The sequence below is a fragment of the Octodon degus genome, unplaced genomic scaffold (genome assembly GCF_000260255.1).
Source record: "Octodon degus isolate 3935 unplaced genomic scaffold, OctDeg1.0 scaffold00128, whole genome shotgun sequence".
Classification (NCBI taxonomy): Eukaryota; Metazoa; Chordata; class Mammalia; order Rodentia; family Octodontidae; genus Octodon; species Octodon degus.
The window spans coordinates 4,961,577-4,976,048 of record NW_004524704.1 but is presented as its reverse complement, the minus strand read 5'-3'; the positions used below and the strand labels follow the sequence as shown (position 1 = coordinate 4,976,048).

The 14,472-nt window shown below is 44.3% G+C and overlaps 1 protein-coding gene across 1 annotated transcript in view; it reads left to right on the top strand.

The window, feature by feature from the left end:
• P3h2 (prolyl 3-hydroxylase 2) overlaps nt 1-14,472 on the top strand; it is a 174,467-nt gene that overhangs the window by 155,940 nt on the left and 4,055 nt on the right. The window contains exons 12-13 of the mRNA XM_023700931.1: nt 803-910; nt 4,548-4,688. Of these exons, the coding sequence (XP_023556699.1) occupies nt 803-910; nt 4,548-4,688 (249 nt within the window). The remainder of the gene's footprint in view (nt 1-802; nt 911-4,547; nt 4,689-14,472) is intronic.

Below are 14,472 nucleotides of genomic sequence, written 5' to 3'. Positions count from 1 at the left end.
GGGACATTGTCATGGGCTCCAGGTCTTCATCTGGACTCATGCAAGACATTACCATAGAATTGAGGCCCTCAGCTGGAAGCTTTGATCTTAACTGTGTGGAAAGATTTTCTGTACTCTCTGTATATGATTCTTTGGGTGATTATTATAGAATAATCTTAGAATTAAATGTCCTGTATTGTATTGTTGCCCCTTGCAAAATCGCAAACCATAGTATCACATCAGCTATTTGTTAGTCACTCCTGTGAAGAACTGTGTCCACTTTTCATCAGTAAGAAATTTGAAACTCAAAATAAAATAATATTCTGTCTTACGGAAAAAAATATCTGTACATAGGATGAGAATAAACAGTAATTATAGTCTCTCTGTGTGTGATAGTATGTTATTTGTTGCTGTGCTGTGTCCTGTTCAGTTTATCGCTCACCCCCTTTACTGCAAGTCTGAGCTAGGCCATGAGGAGCTCTCCAGCTATTTTTTTTTAAATCTCCTTTAGAGTAATTCTTATATGCGAAGAAAGCTATAAGCAATGAGGCTGAGTTCAGATGGCTTCATTAAATCCAATGTAGTTGGTAATTCTTTGGAGGAATTGCAAACTGAGAGGAAGTTTAAGATATAATTAAGTCTTTCACGTATGTAGAATCAATAAATACCTCAGGGATATAACACATACTTCATTTGATCTTACCGTCAAGGCTTCAGAGGGTCAATGATTTCAGTGTCTACTTCAAAGACAACTGATTGGTCAGGCCAGCCTGTTTCCCATCTGCCTTTAGCATTCTATCGTGAGGATGTGGCCCGCGTTTAGTTGTCTGAACAGCTTTCCCTCCACTGTTGCAGTGCTCTCCTGTATATGAACGATGACTTTGAAGGAGGGGAATTCATATTCACTGAAATGGATGCTAAGACTGTGACTGTAAGTATCCCACTGCCCACAAAGTTACTTAGTCTTTTACTCACGGTCTTGCCATCTTTCCAGGGGAAGGCAGGCTGTTGGATTTCACAAGCTCAAGAATTTAAGAGGCAAGCGAGTCCATGAAATGTGTAGATCATAAAATGTTAGGAGGGGGCACCCCATATATATATATATATTAGTCCATTTTAGAGAGTCATAGATTAAATAATCAAGTTCTTAAGGATTTGATTGTGTTTGTATAGTAACCCCAAGTAGACTAGGAACTGAAACCGAGATCTTCTGATTCTTTTTCAAGTAATCTGATAGAAATGTAAACATGTCAATTCCTAAGTTACCCAAGTATGGAACAAGTCAAATGATCATACGGAATAGTTGCACGTAACTTGGTGTTCTCCATACGCGGACTGAGCATGCGTGTCTAAATCCCTACTCACCCAAGTGAACGCATCTATTCTACGTGGACGTGTATGTATGGGCATACGTCACTGCAAGTGTAGGTGGTAATGCTGTGAATCGGCATCCCTACCCACAGTGAAGGAAATCTCATGGTACGTGCAACCACTGCCTGCCTAAGCGATCCAGTGCCAACAGGACATCCGGCCTACTTAACACTTGGAAGTGAAATAATTAGTGTCTTTTGATCGTTAAGCCAAAGAGCGTGCCCCGTGATAGGAAAACAATTTTCCAGTTGAGGAAATTAAATAATAAGTAGATCATCAGGTATAAATTTCTTTTATACAAAATCTAAGTAGTTGGGACACGTGTATACAATATACCTCAGGCTTGCCCTTGCAATTCTGAAACTATAAATTTTAACTTTTGCCCTCATAACTTACGTAATTTTCTACTCTATGATCACATATGGCAAACTTCAGTGGTATTATCAAGTGCTATTAATAACTCTATTACTGGGTTTAAGGAGAATTCCTATCAGGATAATCATTGAAATTTTCCCAGAAAATTGCTAGAAGTAAGAAAAATGTTCCAAGCACTTGGATATAGTTATTCATTTTTAGAATGTCCTGATACTTCAGAATTTTCTGAAAGATTCAGTATTAATATGGAAATTGTCTGATTTTAATCATCTGTGAAATAAAATCAAAGTTGATGAACCAGATCATTTAAAATGTCTGTACAAGGGCGCTAGGGATGCAGCTCAGTGGCGGAAGCTCCTGCCCGGCAAGCATAATGTCCTGAGTTCAATTTCCAATACCCAAGAATACACGATTCTCACTTTTAGAAGAGCTGTGTGTAGAAAGTATTTTAGTTTTGATTTCTGCTAACCCTGAAACAGAGGTAAAAAAATGTTCGCGTTTTATACATCTTGCATGAAAATCAGGAATCAGAAACGAGATTTCTTTGGTTCTTCTCCACCTAGTGGTCTTAGTTGGAACTGTTCAGTGTTTGGATCCCTGAAATACTCATCAGTTTGAGCTCAGTTTACTGGAACTCTGGTTTATAAACATATGAAAGCAGAAAATGTTCTCCTTTTGGAGATCAATAATTTTAAGAAATGGTGCGACTATTTTTAGAAGCATTGAATCAAGCCTTCAGCCATGTGCTGACGCGTGACAGGTGTGTCCATCCCCCCCCCCCCCCCCATGTGATAGCCGCTTATTCACAAGCCTGGTCAGCCACACGCCGGTCATCAGTGCAGACTGCCTCAGGCACTTCATGGCCTGTTTTCCTAAACTGTCCCAAGCTTCTTCACACTTCTGATTGCACGAGAGACAAAGCACCCAACTGTCCCGTCCCCACTCTTGGATAGTATAATACACAGGAAGTTCTTTCTCTGGGAAGAACCCGCCAGCTGAAGGCATCACTGGCCGGGAGAGGCCAGGTTGGCAGCAGAAGCCAGCCTGACAGAGCTGCTGATGAAAGGCTCCTCTGGACAGGGCCCAGAGCACCCTTTAATGATAGTGACCAGGAGAAAGCTGGAGACCGACTGCTCCTTTCCGTGCTTCCCCTCACTAGCCACCTACACAACACACGAAGCACACAAACACACACTGGCATGCAGATGCATAGGTACATACACACACGCACACATGCACAAGCCTCTGACTGCGCCCCCTACGTCTGACTTTCCACGCACCATGGCATTTGTGGGAGTATCCATTTTATGTATCATTTATAGACTTCAAGAAAATATTGAGGGGCCGGTGAGATAGCTCAGCGGTGTAAAGCGCCTGCTTAGGCAAGCTTAGGCGAAGCACTCAGAGACGATGGTGGGTCAATCCCCGGTACCGTATGCCACGCCATCCCCACCCCCGGGGTGAGCTGAGCTGGCCACAAAACAAAAGGTTGAGATGTTCTTCTCATTTTCCCAGAGAGAAGACATTCTTCTAATGAGCATATTCCAGTTGAAATCAGTTCAGAAAAAAGTGAGCTTAAGCTGCCTGTCTTACCATGAAGCACAACTAGTACTATCCTTTACCTTTGCCTTACTTTAAGTTTACAGTAGACCCAATAATGTGTCAGTGTCCCCCGAGGAGACAGGAGTGGGCTCTGCGCACATTGGATGCATCTTTAAATGCAAAACTGAGGCCCCTCATACCCAGTCGTTCAAGCTTGCGGGATGTTCTTGGTGGTTCTGTCTCCTGCAGCCTCTCCCCAGGAGTGCCTGCTTGTCCCTCTCCTGCCTAAATGTGGGGGCTTCCCCACTGGAGCATTGCAGAGAGGCTTTGAGGTGCTGTGTCCGTCAGCCCAGCGCACTGGAGGCCTGCACTCGGCCACCACCACGAGGGAGTGTTTTATAGCACTGCCTATGTAGAGCCCAGCAGTACCCTGCGGCCCAGGAGCACTGCCCGGGGAACTCCGCGTCCTGTGGGATTCCACTTGGCTCGGAAAAGCTTTGGATTGCAAGGATTACATAAAACAGAAATATTCAAGTAAAGAAGTAGAAGTGGGGCACCCATGTAACCACCACCTAGACCACTATTAGAACTGAAGCTGGGGCCGGGGAGATGGCTCAGTGGAATAAGCACTTCCCTGGCAAGAGCAAGGGTTTGAGTTCAATCCCCGGTTCCGCCAAACAAACAAAACTGGATATCACCTTCCCCTCCTTGTCGTGTCACAAACATTAAGCCTAGGCCTACCTGACACACGGGTGCTGTGTCTGTGCTAGAGCTCCACAAGTGAATTCAAAGAGACTTTTTGCCCTTTTGTCTGTAGGTTCAGTGAACAGCACGCGTGGAGCAATTACCATGTGCGGGGGGTGCGCCGCGCAGTTTTCTTGGAGTCCTTATTTTATTCGCTGGGCACAGTGGCTCAGTCCGGTAACCCCAGAACTCTGGGGGCTGCTGAGAAAGGAACGCAGTGACTCCAAGCCCCGCCTGGGCAACTTAGCGACTTAGTGCGGTGCTGTCTGCAAAAACAAAATAAAATGACAAAGGGCTGAGACTGTAGCTCAGTGTAGAGGCCCTGGGTTCAATCCCCAGTATCACAAAACATGATTTCATGATGTAGGTATTATTTTGACTGAACCTTTGTTCTAATGATAAGAAAACGGAGGCATGTGATCCCTTAAAGCCAGGATGCTGTTACTCTTTGGTTAAACCATAGCCCAAATGGTTCCATGGAGGGACGTGGTCACGGTATGAGGATCGGAAGCCTTACTTTTCTCTGTCTTTCTCAGGCCTCTATCAAGCCAAAGTGTGGGCGGATGATCAGCTTCTCTTCTGGAGGAGAGAACCCGCATGGTGTGAGGGCCGTCACCAGAGGCCAGCGGTGTGCGGTGGCCCTGTGGTTTACCTTGGACCCACTCTACAGAGAGCTGGTGAGTCCTCCCGTGTCAGGGCAGCCGCTCAGACCTGCCCAGGGGCTGATTGGTCCGGAAACGTCTTTACCTGTATCCCTGTAGGGCCCTAAGAGGTCAGGGTAACACTGGGACAGAATCTCTTCTCGGGCCGTTTCCTAAGCGAGAACGACATTTGTGGATGGATCCCGCCCTGACAATTACACGGCAGCTGCGCGAATCTGCGGAAAGCAGTAGGGGCTGGCGTGGCGTTGTATTCTTTGTTTGCTTTTTAATCTGAATTCACATGAGTGATGCTGTTTGCAGAAATTGATCTATCAGTAATAAATAGCAACCGCCGAGCTCAGTGACAAACTGCAGCATCAGGAGAGAGAAAAGAGGCTGTGCTGGTCTTTAGAAGACTGTGAAATGTACTATTTTCTTAAGAAATCGTTAAAGAGCTTGTTGAACAGTTTGCAAACTCTGCAAAAGAATATGAAAGAATTGGAAAGATTTGATTCCTTGTTGCTCTTATTAAAAGCATTAATATGCTGTTTGAAGCAGCCGAGCACGCTCAGGCTGGATAAGCTACTATGACCTCGTGGCTTGCCCGTGTGGAGAAGCATGAATTCACACCAGTAGGAAAGCCGCTCGAGAACGACCCACTGTCCTCACAGCCGTCGCAGCACCGAAGCTCAGTCACCCAGGCTTCTGCCCACATCCCCTCCGCGTTCTTCCGTACGCCGTGCACATTTGTAGGAGATTCGCAGTGCGACTGGGAGGCTGCGTGGGGCCGCGGTGCACCCATCCGTCTCTGGCCGCAGGACCTCAGGGAGGTCAACAGGGAGACAGGAAATGAGGACAGCAGGAAAAGCGAGAAGTGGGCAGCAAGCCCCAGGTGACGGGCGCAGGCGGGGCACAGAGTCCCCAAGGCACTCGAGGATCTCTGCCTCCTACACATCTTTGCTTTCCCCGTATGCCTTGACCTCCAGCCTGCCAGCCTCCCTCCAAAGCAGTCCGCCTGCACTAAGCAGCTCCCTAAACATAACAAAAAGCAGCCTCACTCCTTAAACTTAATTCAGCAGGTGATTTAATTATTCTGCATTCAGACTCGCTGCTCCAGCATATTGCTCCGCCAAAAGCAATCAACGCAAAGTGATTTCTCTTCTCTTTCCTCATCAGGAAAAGAACCAGTAAGCTTCTCCTCCCGTCTTCGGGCAGTAGCGGCATCTAGTGGCCAGATTGGAACATGACACGCGCCTCTCAGCAGCTGAGAGAACATGTAGCCCGTGCTAGAATTTGCAGTTCTGCTGCACGCTGGGATCACCTGGGGGATCTTGACAGACTCCCCTCAGCTGGCTTGTCTCGCCACCAGATCTGATTTAATTGGTCAGGGCGTGATCTGCGTGGCAGTAGTTGCGGAAGCTTCCCAGGTGAATTAAATTTTGAGCAGTGCGTGGAAGTCCCAGGCTTAACCGCCTGCCCTCGGCTGGATCCCTCAGCAAGGAAAGCCTGCCCGTGAGCAGGACAGTAAAGCGAGAAGGTGCCCACGTCCGTGACAGGGACTCGGTTCTCAGGGACACTGAGCCACACAAACTCTCGCGATGTCGGTGGGAAGAGCTGCCTGGGGCTCCGTTGCAGCTTTTGAATTTCATTCTCTTCACGAGAGACGCGACAGCAGTGGCTTCCGTGGCCGAGGGACGTTCAAGTTCTGCCTCTGGGTCCGTCCATCAGCTACAGAGGCTTTTCCTCCTGCCTTCACAAAGTAGTATTTGGCCGTTTAATAGTGCGACGAATACTTGTTTCTGGCCTTTATTCTGCGTGGCCCTTTTAGTTTGCTGTAGGTCAATGTCATTTTCAGTTTTCAAGAACTTGCCTGAAACACACATTGTTTCCGAGTGACAGCAGCTGGACCTAGAACTGAGAGAGCCATGTGGCATCTGTAGGACGACCCCGGAGGCCGCTTGGTGAGGCAGCGCCCCTGCTTGCAAGGAGCCTGGAGTCAAATGGACAGAGAATACAGAGACCAGAGAAACTGCAGCGTACGGGCAAGTTTGGTCGGAATCAGCAGCAGGAGAGAATGATTTCCGGTCTATATAGAACCAATCGGCACAGGCTTTGCTGAGGCGCTATCGCTGGAAATAAGCTGGACAGGACAGTAAGGCTCCTTTTTGAGTGCTTGTGAATCAGAATAGTGATGCTCCCTGGGGAACGTGGCACGTGCAGGTACCGCACCTTGATGGCTTTCAGTCACTTTTATCTCATTCTTTTCCTGGCCCCTCGCTGCTTCCCTTTCCCATTTCTAAGAATGTATCTTCCAGTTTTTCACTCCTTTATCCTATTCATATATTCATATTTCAGGTTTCTCATATATGAGATAAAAACAAGACATTTAACTTTTGGGGTCTGATTTACTTTGCTTACCATAATATTCTCCAGTTCTGTCAATTTCTCTATAGATATCATGAGCTCGGTCTTCTTCCTGGCTGTATAGTACTCCACCGAGTATATTTGCATACTACGCTTTCAGTATGCATTCATATATTCACAGCAATCCAGGCTGTTTACACAGTTTAGAGATTGGGGATTGCATTGCCATAAACATGCACATTCATAGAGTGCTATAGAATTCATTCAGGATCATACCTACAGGTGATCCAGGTGAAGCACATGGCATTTCTATTGTGAGATTTTTGAGGAAACTCAGTATTGCTTTCCAAATGGCGGGTTAATTATCCCACCAGCGATGCAAAAGACTTGATGAGGCTGGGCGTGGCGGCGCGCACCCGTAATCCCAGCTCTTGGGAGCCTGTTTTCCTTCCACATTCTCACCGGGATTCATTGCTTTTGGTGCCTGTGGTGATAACCATTGTGGCTGAGGAGAGACAGGATCTCAGTGTGGTCCCGATTTGTATTTTTCTAATAACTAAATATATGGAATATTTGTATATACTTATTGGGCAGTCTGCTTCTTTTGCAAAATGTCTCTCTGGTTCATTCGCCCATTTTTTATTTGAGTGGCTCAGGGGAACTATTTTTGCTGTTGTTGTTCTTTATATCGTCTAGGTATAGACTCCATCACGTGAGCAGGTAGCAAAGGATTTTTCCTACTCAGTAGGTGGTAACTCCCTCTGTTGCTCCCTTGGTTGTACAGCAGATTTTGAATTTGATGTAATCTAATTTGTTGATTCTTGACATCATTTTCTATGGCATTAGAGTCCCATTCAGGAAATCTTTCTCTGTCCCTGTGGCCTCGAGTGCTTCCTGTATGCTATCTTCCAGCAGGATCGGAGTTTCTGGTTTTATACCTCAGAGTTCCATTGTGGTTTGATACCCCTCTACAGTGAGAGATACGGATCTAGTTTCAGTTTTCTGCAAGTAGATATCCCGCTTGCCCAGCGCCCTGGAGGAGCCTGCCTTTCCTCCAGGGTATTACTGTCTGCCTTTTGTCAAAAATCAGATGGCTATAGGTACACAGGGTTGATTCCAGGTCTTCTGTTCTATGCATTGGTGTACTGTGTGTGTGTCGTGGTGTGTGTGTGTGTGTGTGTGTGTGTCTGTGAATATTATATGCTACTTTTGTTACTACAGCTTTGGAGCACAATTTGACTCTGGTATCATCACCTCCAAGATTGCCCTTTTTGCTCAAGATTGGTTTGGGTATTTTTTTTTATTTTTCTGACCTCATACGCATTTTAGGCTATTCTTTAACTCTATGAAGATATTTTTTGCAGAATAAGAAATGTACTGAAGGGCCAGCCAAATAGCCCCAGTGGACTAAAGTGCCTGCAAGCAGGTGCAGGGGCCGGGGGTTCGATCTCCGGGCCTGCCATGCCGGCCCTGCCTCCGGGGCAGACTGCGACAGCTGTTGAGACTGGGCGTGGTGGCGCACACCTGCAATCCCAGCTCTTGGAAGGCTGTAAACAGGCAGATCACTACCAGTCTGATCTAGTAGTGAGCCCCTGAGCACCCTGTACACCCACCCTTCCCTACAACCACACACACACAAAAGAAAGAAACATATGTACTGAATCTGAAAACCATATTTACTAAAATGGTCATTTTAACAAAAGTCTTTTTTCCAGTCCACAAATATAAGGAATTTTTCCATTTTCTGAGGTTAACCTCTTCAGCGATGTCATTTTCATTATAGAGATCTTTCACATTTTTAGTTGTATTGATTCCTAGATAATTAATTTTTTGAAGCTATGATAAGTGGAATTGTTCAGCGCTCTCTTCTCAGTGAGCTCTCTACTGGTACAGCAACATTACTAATTTTTTTTTTTTTTTATGGTTACCAGGGCTCAAACTCAGGGCCTTTCACTTGATAGGCAAGTACTTAGTCCACAGAGTTCTCTTCCCGGCCCTAGCAACACTACCACTTCGTGTGTGTGTGTGTGTGTGTGTGTGTGTTGTATCCTGCCAGTGTGCAGAATGTATCCATCATTTCTAGAAGTTTCCTGTCAGTCTTTTGGGATCATGAATATAATGAATCATGTCACCTGCAGAAAGGGACAGCTCAGCATATTTCTTCTGTTCCCATCCCTTTTATTTCTTTCTCCTGCCTGATTACTCTAGTTGAAGTTTCAAGTAACGTATTGAACAAGAATAGTGAGTATAGACACTCTTTCCTCATTCCTCATTTGAGAAGAACTGCTTTGTTTTTCTCTATTCAGTATGATGTTAGCTGTTTGTCAACTGTGGCTTATATCAGTTTGAGATAAAATCCTTCTGTATTTATTTTTGTTAGGGCTTTCATCACGAAGGATGCTGGATTTTGCCACAGGCTTTTTCTGTGTCTATTGAGATAGTTATGTGACTTTTATCCTCTATTCTACTTATGTAGTGTATTACATTTGTTGATTTGTGTATTTTGAACCATCTATCTTTGCACCTCTGGGTTGAAACCAGTTTGGTCCTGGTGAATGATTTTTAAAAAAAAAAAAAATGTATTGGTGAATGCTGTTTGCAAGGGTCTTATTAGGAGTTTTGTGTCTATATTCATTAGGAGTATTAGTGTAGTTTTCTTTTTTTTTCTTTTCTTTTTTTTTTTTTTGTATTTTAGGGAGGGTCTACAGCGTGTTCAGGGTCTCACTACTGGATTGGACTTATAATGATCCATCTGTTCACAGCCTCCCAAGAGCTGGGATTACAGACATGTGCCACCATGCCCAGTCTCAATTACTGTTTCAGTGCAGCCCGGGAGCAGGGCCAGCATGGCGGGCCCAGGAATCAAACCCCTGGCCCCTGCATAGTTTTATTTTATGTTGAGTCCTTGTCATATTTTGGCGTCAGGGTAATTCTGACTTCATGGAATGCATGTGGAAGCATTTTTTTCCCTTCTGGGGCACGGAAATTTTTGAGAATCATTGGTGTTAGTTATGCTCTAAAGGTCTAATAAAACTCAACGGTGAACCCATCAGGTCCTGGAATTTTCTTCATTGGTAGAGTTATTATTCTATCAATTTTATTACATATTATGCATTCATTTAGATTTATTGTATCTTCTTCAATTTTGATAGGTGTTATGCACCTGGAAATCCAGCCATTTCTTCTAGATTCTATGATATATTGGACTGCAAGGTTTCAAAAATAATTTCTAGGCATGTCCTGCATGTCACTGATGTTGGTGGTAATTTCCCCTTTCTCATTTCTCATTGTGTCGGTGTGGGTGTGAGCCTTCTTTATTTTGATTTTATTGAGGACTTTTCAAATAATCACCTCATTGATTCTTTGTACTTTTCTCCTTAGTCTTAATTTCATTAACTTACACTCTGCTACCTATTATTTATTTTCTTCTACTGATTTTGGTGCTTGGTTTTCCCTCTTCTTTTTCTATGACATTTGAACCCATCATCGTGTTATTTATTTGAGATTGCTCAGATTTTCTAATGGAGTCACTCATAGATATAAACTTCTCTCTTGGACTTGCTTCATGTACTGCCAATTCTGATACGTTATTGCTTCCATTATGGTTTATTTTCAGGATGCTTTAAACTTGTCCCATGGATTCTTCCATGATGCACTCATCATTCAACAGTTTAACAAATAACTCAGCAGATTAAAGTGCCTACAAGCAGGCACAAGGGCTGGGGTTCGATCCCCAGGCCCGCCGTGCTGGCCCCATGCCCGAGGTACACTGAGATGGTATGATACTGGGCGTGGTGATGCATGCGTGTAACCCCAGCACTTGGGAGGCTGTAAACAGGCGGATCACTAGGAGTCCAATCTAGTAGTGAGACCCTGAACATCCTGTAGGCCCTTCCCTAAAATACAAAACAAACAAACAAACACAACAACAACAACAAAAACAGCTTATTGTTCAATCTCTATGTGTTCACATATTTTCCAACTTTTTTTTTTTTGTCATTGATTTCTAGTTATTTTACCAAGATCTGATGCTATAGAGTATATGAGATTATTTCACTTCTTTTCAGTCAGAGTTGCTTGATGGCCTACAATAACGGTTTATTTTGGAGAAAATTCTGTGGGCTGATGAAAATAGTGTATAGTCTCCTTTTGTTAGAATACTTTGTAGATATCTGTTCAATTCATAGAATCTATAGTGTAGTTCAACTCTGAAATTTCTTGGTTGCATTTTTGCCTGATCATCATGTCTATCTGTGAGAGGGAGACATTGGAGCCCTCTACTATCTTGATTACTTTTCTCATTGCTGAGACAAAATCCCCACTACAGAGAGCCCATGCAGAGTGCAGAGGGGAAACAGTGCAAGGCAGGCCAAAGACAATAAGCAGTGAGTTACACACTACACGTAGCTTATGGCAAGACTCTTTCTGCCTATTATCCTGTATCCAGGCTACCTCCTGTAGGGTAGATAGCATGCACACCCTTAACGTTATACTGTGAATCAATCACAAACTCTAGATCCAACCACCTCTGAAGAAGTCCTACTTTAGGCTTTGTGAGCAAGTCAAAACACAAGCCTTAACATTCTGCCCTGGCTCTTAAAGACCCAGGAGCATCTCTTCTTACAAAAGGCATTTAGTCCCTCTCCAAGACTTGCTGAAGTGGTAACAGTCTCAGTGCTGCTGAAAAATTCAAGTCCAAAGACTCCTGTGAGATTTAAGGCAAACTATTAGCTCCAAGCTCTTGTACAAATGAAAAAGAAGTTAAAAACTTACACCATTCAATGATAAAAGACAGATATTTCATCTCAAAACGTACAAAGAGAGGGATAGAAAGGAACAGGAATAAAGCAAGGCCACATCCAAGCAGGGTTAATTTTTTTTTTTTCTTTTTCTATGTCCAGCATCCAAGGAAATGTTTGACAAGATACAAACTTTGGAGGATTTGGGTGGCTCTGCCCCTGTGGCACTGTGGTGGTCGCAGCTCCCATGGGATCTCCCTTGGGCTGGTTCTGATCCCCCCTTCAGTTTTCTTCAGATGATCTATGTTCCTGGTTTCTCCAAACCGCTGGGTTCTCCACTTGCACTGTTGACTTCACAATCATAGCTTTAGCATCTGCCCTCTTCGGCACACTGCCTGGCCTCCTGGTTCTTCTTCTGAAATCTGGATAGAAGCCTTCTGGATCCCACAACTCTTGCATTTTGTATGAACCAAAAACCAGCACCATGTGGATGATGCCAAAGTTGGCCACCAGGTAGAGCATTACTAAGTCAGGCTTCTTTCTTTCTTGGCTGTAGGGGATAAGGACCTATGAACCAAATCTTGAGAAACAGCTTCACTATGCCCCCACCATTCTGGAAGGTGGTGCTCTGAGCTCACTTTTCAAAGCAAATTCATTCACTTTTGCAATTTTGAGGGAGTCCCTGTGTCTTCATATAATGGCCTCAGGGTATCTTTTCTATTCTCTTGTTCCTTCTTCAAAATCAAGATCTCTTTTCCTCCCTCGTTGCAGTCTACAGCTTTTCTTGTGCTTCCTTTCTGGCTGAACTCACAACATTTGAAATCATTCTGCTGGAAACTTTGTTTTGCTCCACAAATCTGGCTAAAATCCCCCAACAGTAGCCATGCCACCACCCTAACATTAAACGCTCTTGAAATTGCTTTAACCAGATTGATTACTCCACCACTGTTCATCTCAATCGCAGACAAAGTCCCTCAACAGGAGCAAAATGTAGACAGTCTTCCTGCCAAGTATAACACATATGGTCTACAGCCCAACAGGCCATGCAGTCCTTCCCAGCAGAAACCTCCAGAGCCTGAACTTCACTGACGTTACTTCTATCAGCCTTCTGATCTTTTGAACTCTGACCAGAATCTGCCATGAAATGCAGCCTAAGGCATTACAGCTCTACTTTTTCAGCCTGCATCTCTAGGATTTTCAACCTTTCCCCCCCCAAGTCAGTTCCAGAGGCTCTTACATAACATAGTCAGATATACTCACAACAATAAATCTGCTTCTGTGGTACCAAAGTGAGTCTTAGTTGTACACCCAGAAGTTAAGGGAAGAAAGGCCTATTTGACTCACAGTTTGTTGAAGTTTCAGTCTATAGTCAGATGGATCCAAGGCAGGGTGGTGTGGCAGAGGGGCATCGCAGAGGAGAGACATCCATACCAGGAAGAAGATGATAAGCAACAAACTATACATAACTAACAGCAGGTCTCTGGCTGTCCTTCACTTTGTATCCAGGCTACGCTCCCTTAGGGTGGATAGCACTCACACCCTTAATTGCTAGCAGTGAACCGTGAGGTAGTAATGTACTCTAGATCCTGCCACCTCTGAGAGGTCCACCTATCACCACATGAGGCTTTTGGAGGGACATCTAAACTCAAGCCATGACACCCACTATGACTTACTCGGTGGCCCTCTGTCCTTTTATGGCAAGTAATATTTATGTTTTGATCTTATTGGCTGTATTTGTTGAATATGTGTTTATACTTGATCAAAAATTTCCTTTAACAACATGTCATGGCCATCTTCATCTCTTCTGACATGTTTTAGTTTGTAGTCAACTCTGTTGGCTAGAATGAGTATCATCAAAAATATGGTGACTAGTTAAATTTTTTTAAATTTGCTGTAATAAAAGAAACATGACATTTACTCGCCCTGAAAATACTCCTGCTAACTATAAACACACCTTGCTCATTATTCTTGCTATCTTCTGAAGTAGTTCAGAAGACGTTCTTTTTTGTTTTTAATATGTATTTAGTATAGGGTCTCACTATACAGAGCAGACTCATAGTGATCCTCCTGTTTTCAACCTCCCAAGCTCTGGGATTACAGTTGTGTGCCACCACGCCCAGTCTCAATCGCTGTCTCAGCACGCCTCCAGGGGTGGGGCTGGCATGGCACACCGGGGATCGAACCCTGGTCCTTGTATCTGCCTAAGCAGGTGCTTTAATCCCCTCAGCTATCTGGCTGGCCCTGGAGATGTTCTTAAATGCATGTCTTTAGTAGCACTTGTGTGGCTGTCCTCATGTCCGGAGACAATCCAGAATGTTTCCATTTCGTGGTCATGTTGACATTGGGGAAGAGACAGAAGTTGCACCATGCCAGATGTGGATGAGGACTCACAGGAATGTTTTTAAGAGTCCATATTCCCATCGATCGATGGCTCTTAGCCGTGGTAGACACCATCTGGTTTATCACAGCTTATTAAGACACTCAAGGAAGATAATTTACATGACTACTTCAGAAAGAAGCAAAAAGAATAAACATATTCAAAGCATGGGGAGTATTTTCAGTGGGACTAATGGCATTGTATCTCTTGCCTTTTTTTAAAGGTAAACTTCCATCTTATATTTCGATCACACCACAGAACTGCTCCTGTGTTACTCCTCTGTACTGTTACTCCTTCTCCATCTGCTGATGGTATTATCTTCCAGCCTTTTATTTTCAAC